Source organism: Tenrec ecaudatus, chromosome 16 (genome assembly GCF_050624435.1).
Source record: "Tenrec ecaudatus isolate mTenEca1 chromosome 16, mTenEca1.hap1, whole genome shotgun sequence".
NCBI lineage: Eukaryota > Metazoa > Chordata > Mammalia > Afrosoricida > Tenrecidae > Tenrec > Tenrec ecaudatus.
This window is the reverse complement of record NC_134545.1, coordinates 94,161,381-94,174,121: the sequence shown is the minus strand read 5'-3', so window position 1 is coordinate 94,174,121 and position 12,741 is coordinate 94,161,381. Positions and strand designations below refer to the sequence as shown.

Sequence of the window (12,741 nt, the reverse complement as noted above, 5' to 3'; positions counted from 1 at the left end):
ATTCCCATATCTAATAAATGACGAGGGTGCTGAAGCTGTAGGTCCTGGGACTACATTTTGAGAACCAACTAGTAGCATGAAGACTCAACATCTGTGTCCCTCATTTCCTTGCACTGCCCGCCGAAGAAGGCACAAGCCGATTACCGCTCAGGGCACCTCAAGAAAGGGTGGAAAGCACGGCCCCCGCCCTTGTACCACCACCCCCAACCGAGCAAATCAACAGTTCGGCAAGCCGGAACTAACTTATATCCTGCGCCCAGCGCAGCCCGTTACGTCATTTCCGTCTCACGAAACCATGCCCGTTTACGCGAGAGCCCGCGGCCTAAGGGCTAAGTGTCGAGCGAACTCTCGCGAGGCTTCCGAAACCTCGCGAGACTGTGTCCGCCTATGTGCGGTCTGTCTGCCCGCGTCTGGCTTGCTCCCCTCCCCCCTGTCGCTGACTGACTTGTTCCTTTTCCAAGCCCGGCCGCCTGTTGTGGCTCCTGCGGAGGCTCCCGTGCTGTCGCTACCCGTGGATCCAGTCGCCCCTGCCCTTTCCCGCCGCCCCGGCCCCACCCAAGGTAACCCGCCGCGGGGCAGGCAGGCCGGCCTCCTGGGCCGGGGTTTCTCGGGGCCGAAGCGGAGGCCCAAGCTGAGGGGCCAGCCGTGCCCGCGGGGCCTGGGGCGCCGGCCGGGGGGTTCAGAGCCACGGCCGTCTCGCCCACCCACAGCCGATCCCTGGCCACCCCGGCCCGGGGCTGCGGGGTTTCGAACGAGGCTGCCGGGGAGAAGCCGTCGGGCGGGGCCGGACGCGGAGGCCCCGTCGGGAGCCCGCTCCGGAGAAGGGCTGTTCGGAGGCGTGCGGCGCGGGGTCTCGGGGTGTGTTCGGTTTCCCCGAAAGTTGGGGGTCCCCCCTCGAGGTCTGCAATCAATGGTCGCCCTCCGAGACGCGGGCTCCGAGTGGGGTGACCAAGCAGTGGCGGGCTGCGAGTCGTTGGACGGAGTTTTTAAGAAAAGGACCAATTGTTGGAGATTTCTCCTACATCCTCGTCACAGGGTTCATCCGTGTCTTATTTTCAGGAGTAAGAGTGAACGGGTGTGATGAAAGGCATCCTATCACTTACTTCCATGGGAGAGTATCGGTGCTGTTGGTTTTTACTGCAGAAACGGCATCGGCACTATTTAAGTGACTGGGTGGAATAATTTTGCTTTGAACAAGAGCTTCTAAATAAATTCTTATTTGACTAGCTCAAGTAGAAAATTCTTAATGGAATTATTTGAGAAGCATTAGTAGTTGGTTTTGGAAATAGTTGGTGTGTTTAAAAGGAAATTGGAAAAGTTCCAACAGATGAATCTTTTAGATGGTAAAACAACCTTAAGCGAGTCGAAATCATTTGTATCTACCAAGTAAGAAATGTCCAAGGAAACTTAGAAATCTCCCTCTGGTCTTGACTTAGTGCTTGCTTTCTTCTGTGCTTCTCTTGCTATATGGAATTTACCTGACATGTTTACAATCGTTAGAATCCATTGCCTTCATTTTTGAGCTTTGGCCTGCAACTTTTTTCTGAACTAAACAAGACGGGGATGATGAGGAGGAGGTACAATTTTAAAATAAGGTGTTAGGAACAAAACTGGTAAGGACGAATTGGCAGACTGGGAACATACCATATATACTCGAGTATAAGCCGACCCGAATATCAACCAAGGCACCTAATTTTACCACCCAAACTGCCTTAAAAATGTGCTGACAAACACGGCTTATACACGAGTATATATTGGTATGTTACGGCTTTGTGGGGCGGTTTGGGGGGGTAGTGTGTTCCATTGTTCTGATCATTTATTCCTTGTCCCATTACACCCTACCACCACCACCCCCGGCCTTCCCAGATGTCAGAGGATCTAGCAAAGCAGCTGGCAAGCTACAAAGCTCAACTCCAGCAAGTTGAAGCTGCGTTATCTGGGAATGGAGAAAACGAAGATTTGCTAAAATTGAAAAAAGATTTACAAGTAAGTATGGGGGACCCTTGGAGTTACATTGCTTATAAAGATTATTTCTCTATTTTTCGATTGGTTTATTGCTTAAGAGCTCTTAGATCCAAAACCCTCTTTGGAGGGAGTTTCGTCCATCTAGGTGTACGTGTATCTATTCCTAAGCGCACATTGTTCAGGTTATTTTCTCGTGTAGACACATAAAAATTAGTAGGTCGGCCTTGTTCTTTCTTATGTAAATCTTTTGCCCTGTTTCTTTTAGTTCCCTTTTTTAAATGAACCTTTTGAAGCTCCCTGACTTGTCGGATTTTTAGGAGAGGAGGTGCACATAGCTATAAAACAGGAGGCTCTTAAAATTACTAACTTTTTTTAAGCGTTGGCAAAGGAGACTTACTTCAAAAGATATCAAAAAAACTTTTAAGTCATCTTTTTGAATACAAGCTCCCTTGAAAATTGTATATTTGTGCTGCTTCAGAAAAGCTGTATATGTGTTCTGCTTCAAAACACGTAGCTTACGTCCAGTGCTGAAAACAAATTAGAACGAAGGCTAAAGAGATGCTGGTTCTTTGCAAGCATATTGCTGCATCGATGCTGAGTTTAAGGCAGGTGGACAATAGAGTTGTCTGAATGTGCTGCAAGATCTTACTTTATTGTGAATCAGGCTCAGAACCTGCTTTTAAAAAACTCACTGGGGTCTCAAGGCAAAGTTGTGAAAGTAAATATCTGTTGTGTCTTACATTGACTAAGAGACACACAGATGCAATATTTAAATATTTATGAATTTTCATCTAAGCACATTTGAGAACTTTAAAAATTCTGAACCTGATTTTTAAAGTCTTAAAGAGTGTTTAGATGTGCTTCCTTTCTTGATTTACTACAAACCGTCAGTCCACTCCACTGTATTCCAAATAATTTTTCACTCCCTTCAGTGTCCCCCTTGTGCATTAAAACTATTAATATTTAAATATATTATCATTGCAAACAATGAAACTAACTTAAGAGTAGGGTCCAGATTTGGATTCTGAATGGGCTTATATGGGTAGACTTAAGATGAGTATTTTGAAGTTCAAAGTCTAGATTTATGTTACACTGCTATATACTCCTGGTGTCATCGTGGATTATCTGTTGGGCTGCCAACATCAAGTCAGCAGATTGGATCCAACAGTCGCGAGACCATCCCTTGTTTAGAGTTACAGCCTCAGAAGCCCTACAGAGCAGTCCTGCTCTGTTGTATGGTCCTCACAAGTCAGAATTGACTCTGTTACTTGGTTGGTTTTCCTTGTAATAGTTTTATTATTTTAACATCTGGGGTAATTTTGTAATAATTAGGCTCTCTCCAAAATGTAAAAGTCATTCAGGTCTGTAGATTTCAAAGTGCCAATCAGTTTGTAGATTTTAGGGGGGAAACTTCTGTTCCCTGGACCTTCCATAAAAACCCCACTGACTTGATGCCTGGCCATTCTTTTGATTTGCTCACATGTTCTGTTAGCATGGAAGATGAGGTGAACTGACCACTTGTATGTTTATACTCTGTAAAATTCAAAGTTTCTGCTTGCTTCAAGGAGAGATCCTAGCATATCCTTAAAAGCCTGTGAGGAAAATGAAATCTCGTATGTCAGTATTGCATGTGGGAGGAGAGGTACATGTGGAAGTGGCAGAGAGAGAAGGGGAGGGTGAATAACATGAGATTTTAGTCCAAATGAAAAACGCTGTAGGGGGAGAGAGAGACCATTATGGTAAACTTTGTAATCAGCGACAAATGGTGTACCTGGGCTTCCCTTAAAGCTAAGGTGGGAGACCTTCATCTGTAAAACAGCCTCTTTTCCATGCTCATGTTGTGGTAGCCAGGTGAACTTTTGTAATGATGGAAATAGTATCTGTCCAATTCACAATCACTGCTATTGACCACGGTGGCAACTCTGTGGCAGGTGGCTAGTGATTGAGGATCTGTGGTTTTATGCTATGTCGGTCAATAGCCACACTGGATGGTACAGATTTAGACGCTTAAGTTCTAACTCTTGAGATGGCAATTATAAAGACTTCTTATTGCCTAATCTTGATAACAGTTTCTTCCATGTGACTTTTTTTCCCCTAATAAACTACACAAAGGTGGAAGGCACTTTTAAGATGGGATGGGATTCGGAAAAATAGTTACTGTCTCCATTGAGTCTAGAGTTAGAGGCTCTCTTTTGCCAGATTGTTCTCTTGCTATTGTGTTGTCTTTGCCTTCTGTAGTGCTCCTGTGCCATTATTACAGTGAAACCTGTGAGAGCCGGAACTCCGTGGGGCTGCTCTGCTGTCTGGGTCTTGCAAGTGTTCGGCCTTTGACAAGGCGCAGTCCTGTGGCATTGTTTCATTCTACTTGTGGAAAATACTTGCCTTTTCCTTATCTGATAGGTTTCCACCTTACTCTGGTTCCAGCTTTTGGATGGTTTACTATATTGCATTCTTCTTGTTATGTTTGATGAAATGTCTCTTGAGACTTGGTTCCTCACTACTGAGTTGTGGCCTCCGTATTTTCTTAATTTTTTTTTGGCAGTCATGGTTTCTACTTTTCCTTTATTTCTCTTGTAGAATTATGTGGTTTAATTTATAGTAAAATGTCCTTTCTCCTTTTTTTTTTTCAATGGCTTTGACATGCCAGAAAGGTCCCTGTATTGATCTGTAAACTGTCCTGATTAGAAAAAAGTTACTCAGCAGTCTACAAATCAATCTACTGGAACCCTATCTTTTTTTCACTTAAAAAAAGCGAGTATAGTAAAAGTCCACTAGTTGACTAGCTCCCAAGGCAGTCTATGGTAATCAGAAGACTGTTCAATATATTAGGCTGTGTTGCTGAATAAACTGGTTCTAAGGAGGCAGGGGTCAAGTCACTTGTCTCATATATTACAGTGGCTCTCTGCATCCCCGAAACGCCTTCCTTCAGTAAGCAGAGTGCTTGAGTGCACCCCCCTTGACCTGCTGATATGTAGATCACAACACCTGATGCTGCTGCCCATCTGTCAATGAAGGAGCAGTTTCAGAACTCAGACTTGGGGGAGGAAAAGTAATTAATGGTATGTACCTTCAAGAACCCCCTCATACATCAAGTAGTTTCTCTTTCTTATATTGGTCATTTGCATATGTAGCGAGCAAAAACTGTAGATAGTTTTCATAGTTGGTGGTGGGTGGGAGGTTTATAAAGCAATGGCAAACTATTGGATGAATGCTCTGAATTACAACAAAATAATAGGATAATGTTAATACAGGGCTCTGACGTTGTGCCTAACATGCACAACTTTTCAGGACCCTTTCATTTAATGAAAATGGATTTCCCTATTATAAAAATGCAGTGGGAAGTTCTAAGAGAAACCCATATTTGTGCTGTAGTGGTTCCTTGCTGTGTCCCAGGACCAAGGCTATGTATGCATCCCTGTGTCATAATAAGTGATTATAAGGGTCTTCAGTAAAGCTTGGTTACATTCTTAGCCCTGAAAATTATTTAATTGAATAAAAAACTAGCTAATGTAGTCTCAGTATAGTGTATGATTTATGTATTTGCTTTTGTAAGTTACTCTCACTGAAAATCATTTGCATGTCTACTTGGCACCTAATGAAATTCTAATGGATATTTACTGAATTTTTAAGTATTCTGAATTCTTAAATCTGAGACTTTTAGTTAATATATCTCGTCTTTGGTCTTTCCATTCACAAAACTGACCTTTCTCCAGGGGCTAATTGCTGTACCTCTTTTGGGTGGGCACTGAAATGAAATACTGGGCTTTGTTTATTTGTTTCCAGAAATAACCAGGGAGATATGGAAGTTTGAGGAGACATAATAATTAGCTTTCTTGGCTACTGAGTCAAAACAACTGCTGTTATAAAACCTCAGTGAGAACCAGAAGAAACTTGGTTCTGAGTTTAACTTTGCTAGTTTTTCTCCCCAAACACGTAATATGCCATTTTAAGGTGCTTTGTTTACAGCAGTGTGATTAGAATATGCAAACTCTTAGAGAAGATGGTGTATAGTTGGGGTCTTCATCAGAATAAAAAGATAGCAGGTAGGTAGAAGAATTGCTACTTAGTTTGTCTTAGTCGTAAAAATCAGTTTGTCCTAGTCCTAAAACTTTTGACCCAACTTAGAAACACTTTTGAATGAAATAACTATGTTTCTGAAATAGAGAAAAAAAATATTGTCACACAAAGAAGTATTGCCTGCCTGTGTGTTCGATTTTGAATTTTTTCCCTTTTAAATGAAGCTGTGCACATATGTTTCCAATTAGAAACTTTAATTGAAAAATTTTTAATCTGGCCTGGTAATTTGCTTACTTTAGTGGAGGCTGTGTTTTATAATGAATGAATAAGGAAAAGTCCTGGTTTCTTTTATATATACCTGTAATATTTAGTAGAAATCTGAGAATCTGAGTAGGTGCATTAGTCAGTGCTTTCAGGGTTTCTCGTGTGTGTGTGTGTGTGTGTGTGTGTGTGTGTGTGTGTGTGTGTGTGTGAGAGAGAGAGAGAGACAGACAGACAGACAGACAGACAGACAGTGACATGGAGCACTTAACAGTGCCATGAGAAGGCCTGGGAAGGGTCCGGTTGTATTTGTGGCAGTGATAAGTTGATAGCATAGATCTTGATTTAGTTCAGCCCCTCATATTTGACCTTTTTCTTCATCTATAGAAATATCTGTTGGGCTTAGAAATAATGGCTGGTAAAAGCCCAAGTCTTTTACCCTGTTTCAGTTAGTATTTGTGTTGGTTGTTGCAAGGCCCTCTGTAGTTAGAGCACAGGCTGGAGACAGTTCCAAACCCAGCTCTCCTAGTTATATAAAATGCATGCTGTGTCAGCCTCTAAACAGGGAGAATCTCTTTGTAATGTTGTTTGAATTATAGGTGAGGTTAAATGTGTAGAGTATTTACTAAGAGCGATATGGTGTAAGAGCTGTTGTCAGCCAAAACCAAGAGCCCGCTTGTTCTCAAAAGTCGTTGACAATGTGAATTATGTAAATAATATGAAATCATTGTTTTGTTTTTTCATTTTTAGGAAGTTATAGAACTAACCAAAGACCTTCTTTCAACTCAACCTTCTGAAACTCTTAGGAGCTCCGACAGTTGTGCATCGGTCCAGCCCACGCACTCATGGAAAGTCGGGGACAAGTGTATGGCAACCTGGAGTGAGGATGGACAGTAAGTGTAGAAACCCCTGTAACTGTAACATGAACTAATGAATTCAATGGTAAGATGTTTTATTCAGCTTGAACTACCCTACTTTAGCACTCCTATAGAAGTAAGGGGGAGCCTGTTGGCACTGGGTAACCATTGAACTGCCATCTGCAGAGTTGGCAGTTCAAACCCACCAGCTGCTCCAGGAGAAGAAGTCGAGGCTGTTTGCTCCTGTAATGATTTACAGCCTTGGAAACTATAGAGGGTCACTCGAGTTTAATTCATGGGAAGACAGTGGGTTTTGTTTGTTTATTTGGGTAAAATTAATACAATTTATAAAGTTAGTTTGATTGTTGGGTGGTTACTACTATTAATGCATTTTTTTTTTTTAGCTTTAGATTAAGTTTGGGAGAGAACAATGGCTTATATTCTTGGGAGGGGAAATGAAAAGAGGAAAATTGGGTGTTTTCTCTCCTCAAATTGAAATTAAGCTCTCTCAGATTTCTATGAAGCACATATACTGAATTTAGTTCTCAAAGAAAACTCTTCTCCCAAAGATGAAAGCACATTCAATAGACATGTATAAGACACTTTCCTGGCCATCTTTTGATTAGAACGTCTTTGTGTAATTAAGTACTTATTTTCTTGTATTGTCTTTGCAAAAAAGGTGGTCTAGAACGCCTCCATTTTAGACGCATGTGCTTTTTGAGTCACTGAGTATAAGTCTTACAGACTGAATACGAAACCTTTACTCACCTGCTTACAGCCATGATATCTTTACAGGTGTTACGAAGCGGAGATCGAGGAGATCGATGAAGACAACGGCACGGCTGCAATCACCTTTGCTGGCTATGGCAATGCGGAAGTGACTCCGCTGTTGAACCTCAAGCCTGTGGAAGAAGGAAGGAAGGCCAAGGAGGACAGTGGCAGCAAACCCATGTCAAAGTAAGTGGCTTTGACTCTAGCTTTGGGGCGTAATCTTCCCCACTTGGGAAGTTTGTGTAGTCTGTGAAGACAGTCTGTTCAGGCGAGGCGAGAAGGCCGAGATACCGCTGACTGTTGTTTTGAAACTAAAGGATTAACCGGAGCTCCTCCCTGGTAGCGTGTGGTTATGTGTTGGACTGCCAGTGGGCCACCCACCCGCCAGTCTGCAGGAGCAAGATGAGGCTCTCTGCTCCCATGAAGATGGACAACCTTGAAATCCCACAGGGCCTGTTCTCTGTCCTGCCGGGTTGCGGAGAGTCAGAATTGACCACATGGAAGTGGGTTTGGTTTGGTTTTGAAATTGGGTCTAAGTACTTGGGCCTGGGTAAAGTGAAGACTCTTGGATTCCCGCTGTAGCATTCAACAAATGTTTACTGAGAGGCTTGCATGCACCTGGCAGAGTCCTGGGTGTGCAGACCGTTTACACAGTGCGACGCTAGCCGAAAGGCTAGTCATAAGTGTTCGCCCAGAGGCACGGTGGACGAGAGCCTTGGTGATGGACTGCCCCAGGCTGACTGGTGGAACCCCAGTGGCGCCCATTTCCGCCTAACAGAAAGGGGTCGCCTGAGTTGGAGCGACTTGATGGCGATGGCATTTTTTCCTTTTAAATGTGCTTGGCACGAATCCAACTGCTGGGAGTTTACAGTGGGTGATACCCAGATACCAAATTGGGCCTTGCCCAACTGAGTTTGAAGTCTAGAGAAGAAAATGCACAATTAAATAAGCATTTGCAATGAGCTATGAAAGAGACATAATGGGTACTTTGAGCACACACCGAAGAGGTGCCTAACCTGCACGTTGGTGATTGGGGCAGGCTGCTTTGAGAAAGTGACGCATCACTTGAGATCTACGAGGAGGAGTATGCCAGATGAAGAACTAGAATTCAGGTGTCCTCAAACTACGGCCTGTGGGCCACATGCAGCCCACCGGCCCTTCGGGTGTTTTTGCCCATTTGGATTTTTACTTCAAAATAATATATGTGCAGTGTGCATAGGAATTTGTTCATACTGATTTTTTTTTTAACTATAGTCTGGCCCTCCAATGGATCTGATGGACAGTGAACTGGTCCCCTGTTTAAAAAGTTTGAGGGCCCCTGAACTAGATGGTGGTAATGACATACTGAATTAAATGTGTGGGCTTTAGTCCTGTCTGTTACTATCTGGCATTATGACCTTGGGCAGGCTGTTTAACCTTTCTCGGATTTCTCCTCTGTAAAACATGGGCAATCGTGGTGCCCACCAGACTGTGAGGATTAGCTAGGTGGTAGCAGACGTAAACCATGCAGCCCAGGTCTTGGCATGCAGTAAGAACTGAGGAAATGCTTGCTTTGTTCTTTTTAAAGCTGCAACCAGAGAGGTTAAGCAAAGTACAGTTTTTATTTTATATAGATAGATATGTGTTCATATATTCATATGTCCAGATGCTGATCATTATACTGGTATATCTAATTAGAAATTGACAAAGATTTAAACCGGCACTAATATTAAAACTCATTCCTAAAACACAATGTGCTAAAAAAAAAAAACAACAACCCCACAATGGGCTAAGTGATATAAAAAGTAAAATAAAATCATCATAGTTAGGCTATCTGATTTACATATAAGAGGTTAGTTATGTTTAAAACACCCAAGCATACTACGTACTAGAATTAAAAGAAAACAACCCTTAGTTTTAAGTAGTTTGGGGGCGAATGGCATGGATCTTAATGAGTTAGTGTTTTTATTCATGGAAAGAGTGTTTGAGCTTATATTATTTTTTAGTTTGCACTGCTAATTTCTCAAAGATACGAGTTTTATCTCTTCTTCAACACAGAAAAGAAATGCTTGCCCAGCAGCGTGAATATAAAAAGAAGAAAGCTTTGAAAAAAGCACAAAGAATAAAAGAACTTGAGCAGGAACGAGAAGACCAGAAGGTGAAATGGCAGCAGTTCAACAACAGAGCCTATTCTAAGAACAAAAAAGGCCAGGTGAGTACATCCTTTCAGCAGTGCCTGCACGTTTGAAAAGTACATCTGTCATTAGTAGAATTTTACATCGAAAAGGGAGAGGTATGTATGTGTAAGAAAACATGTAATAATCATCTTTGAGTTCAGAATCCATCTAACCCTCAGTTTGATTTACTGGGGGGGAGGGGGTGGCAGGAATCGCTTTCAGCCATTGGCTCTTTGAGTTATAAGCATTTTGAATGTGCGTACGTGAGAAATTACAAAAGGTAATTTTTTATTAGCTCATTGCTAGACTCAAAAAGAGCACTGAATGGGTTCCCTTGGTGTACTTTTCCTTCTAAATGTGTGTTGGATAGAAAAATATCCACAGCATTCATACAGTTCAGAATAAGGGCAACCTGAGTTTTTCACCCATATTTTTACTCCCACTAGGGTTACGTAAGGGACAAAACCAAAAACATACTGACCTCAAATTGATTGTGACTCATAGTGAGTGAGCCTGTAGGCAGAGTAAGACTTTCTAGGGTCTCTAATGCTACTGTGAATCTCTCTGGCCGCAGACAGCCTCCTCTTGAAGCAGAGCAGCAGCCGGTGAGTTTTAACGGTTAGCCTTGTGCTAACCCCGCTGTCACCAGGGTTCCTTAAGGCCAAAGGGCCCCACAAGGTAGGCAGCCTAAGGCTCACCCCCCACCGGCACAGCAGAGTTCATTCAGTACAGTCATGGCTGAAATTAGGATTTGAGTCTGCAAAACGAAACTACAGGATATCTGAAGGCAGATGTGTGTCAAATAGTGTGTGCTGATCAACAGCTTCTAGCTGGATACCGTTTCAGCACTCTTGTGAAGGTCATTTTATCAGGAGCTCTTACAGGTCTGGTAACAATCCATACATCAATTATATCAAGCACATTTTTACATAGGTTGCCATCGCCATTTTCTAAACATTTACTTTCTATTTGGACCCTTGGTATCAGCTCCTTACCCCCTTCTCGTGACCCCTTGATAAATTATAATTCATTGTTTTCATATTTTACACTTGACAATTGGCTCCTTTACCCATGTTTCTATTGCTTATCCCCAAGGGGGAGCGGGGCACCTATGCATTGATCATTGTGATTGGTTCCCCCCCCTCCCCACCTTCACCCTAACCTCCTGGTATCACTACTCCCATTTCTGCTGCTGGGGGGTTTATCTGACCGGGAACGTGTGTTGTGAGCTCTTATCTGTACCAGTGCACATGCTTCAGTCTGGCCATGACAGGGGTGGATGAGGAAGCTTCAAGGAACCAGAGGAATAACATGTGTCATCTGTGTTATACTGCGCCCTGGTTGACGCATCCCTTCCTTGTGACCCTTCTGTGAGGGGATGTCCCATTGTCTACAGATGGGTTTTAGGTCTCTGCTCTGACTCCCCTTATTCTCAACAGTATGTTTTTTGTTTGGGGTCTCCTGGTACCTGTTACCTGATTGTGTCAGCACCTCATGATCACACAGGCTGGTTGTTGCTTCTCTGCTAGATAACTGCTTGTTTAACTAAGACTTTTAAGATCCCAGATGCTGTATCTTGATAGCTAGGCACCGTCATCAACACTCGTTTTTTTGACACTGAACAAACCAGACACTGTGCCCTTTGTTTTTAATACTAAAAGTAGAATATGTTTTATTATGACTTAAAATGTGCATGAATGTTGGCAGTTTGGGGGTTTTGCTTTGCTTTTGCCTAAAACTAATCTGGGACTGTTTGTTTTCTTTCCCCAGGTAAAGAGGAGTATTTTTGCTTCCCCTGAGAGTGTGACTGGCAAAGTGGGAGTTGGAACTTGTGGGATTGCAGATAAACCAATGACACAGTATCAGGATACTTCTAAGTACAATGTCAGGCATTTGATGCCTCAATAATCGGAAAAACTGTTGGATTTCATCTCTGCAGGGCTTTACATTTACCTTTTTAATCCTTATATTTTTCTAAAGGTAAATTATTTGTTAGATGAGCAAGGAAGAATACCAGTGTCCTCACTGACTTCAATAGAATGAAACGCGAAGAAATTGCCATTGATAACCGCTGTTGTACTACTACCACAGCTCCCTGGAAGTTTGTTGAATAAAGCGACTTTTGTAGATAGACACTGTTTGAATACAGCATCTAGATGAGTTGTTGATCTTCCTAATGTCAGATCCCCAATTCAACCAATGGTATATTCTTAGCTTGAAAGGTCATGCTTGGGACTTCTCAGGTTCTTTGGACCTGCTATAGAATTTAGCATTTCTTGGAACTTCCAGGTAAAAACAATGTGCTAAAGAGTTTCTCTTTTTTCCCTTGCCCTCAACTTACACTAGCTGTTGTCCAATGAAGGCTGAGTTAATTTGTAAGTGGCAGCATTTGTTTTGAGGTTTTCCTTCAATAACTTGTTTCTCAAACTTCCTAGGCTCTCCCTAAAAGCGATTCAACTCGTTTCATGAGTTTGATGTAAGAAACCATGTTTAGGACCCTCTACCTTTTTTGGGGGGTGGGGGGGGGTTTGCTTATTTTGCTGTGTTGATTTTTCACTTATGGTAGTGGTACCTTTTTTTTTGGGGGGGGTGTAATGTTTCTATGGGAAAACAAAAAGCTAATGTACAGCCCTGTATACTGTGTAGATATTATTTTTGTAAAAAAAGAAAGAAAAAAAAAACCACGGCTAAATTAATGAACAAGAGTACTGAGT

General features: G+C 42.5%; 1 protein-coding gene across 1 annotated transcript; it reads left to right on the top strand.

The window, feature by feature from the left end:
- Nucleotides 1–399: 399 nt before the first annotated feature.
- Nucleotides 400–12,187, top strand: SMNDC1 (survival motor neuron domain containing 1). The gene is made up of 6 exons (XM_075533918.1): nucleotides 400–560; nucleotides 1,867–1,986; nucleotides 6,994–7,136; nucleotides 7,896–8,057; nucleotides 9,909–10,062; nucleotides 11,798–12,187. Exons 2-6 carry the CDS (start codon nucleotides 1,867–1,869, stop codon nucleotides 11,933–11,935), a joined length of 717 nt encoding a protein of 238 aa, XP_075390033.1. The 5' UTR covers nucleotides 400–560; the 3' UTR covers nucleotides 11,936–12,187.
- Nucleotides 12,188–12,741: the final 554 nt, after the last annotated feature.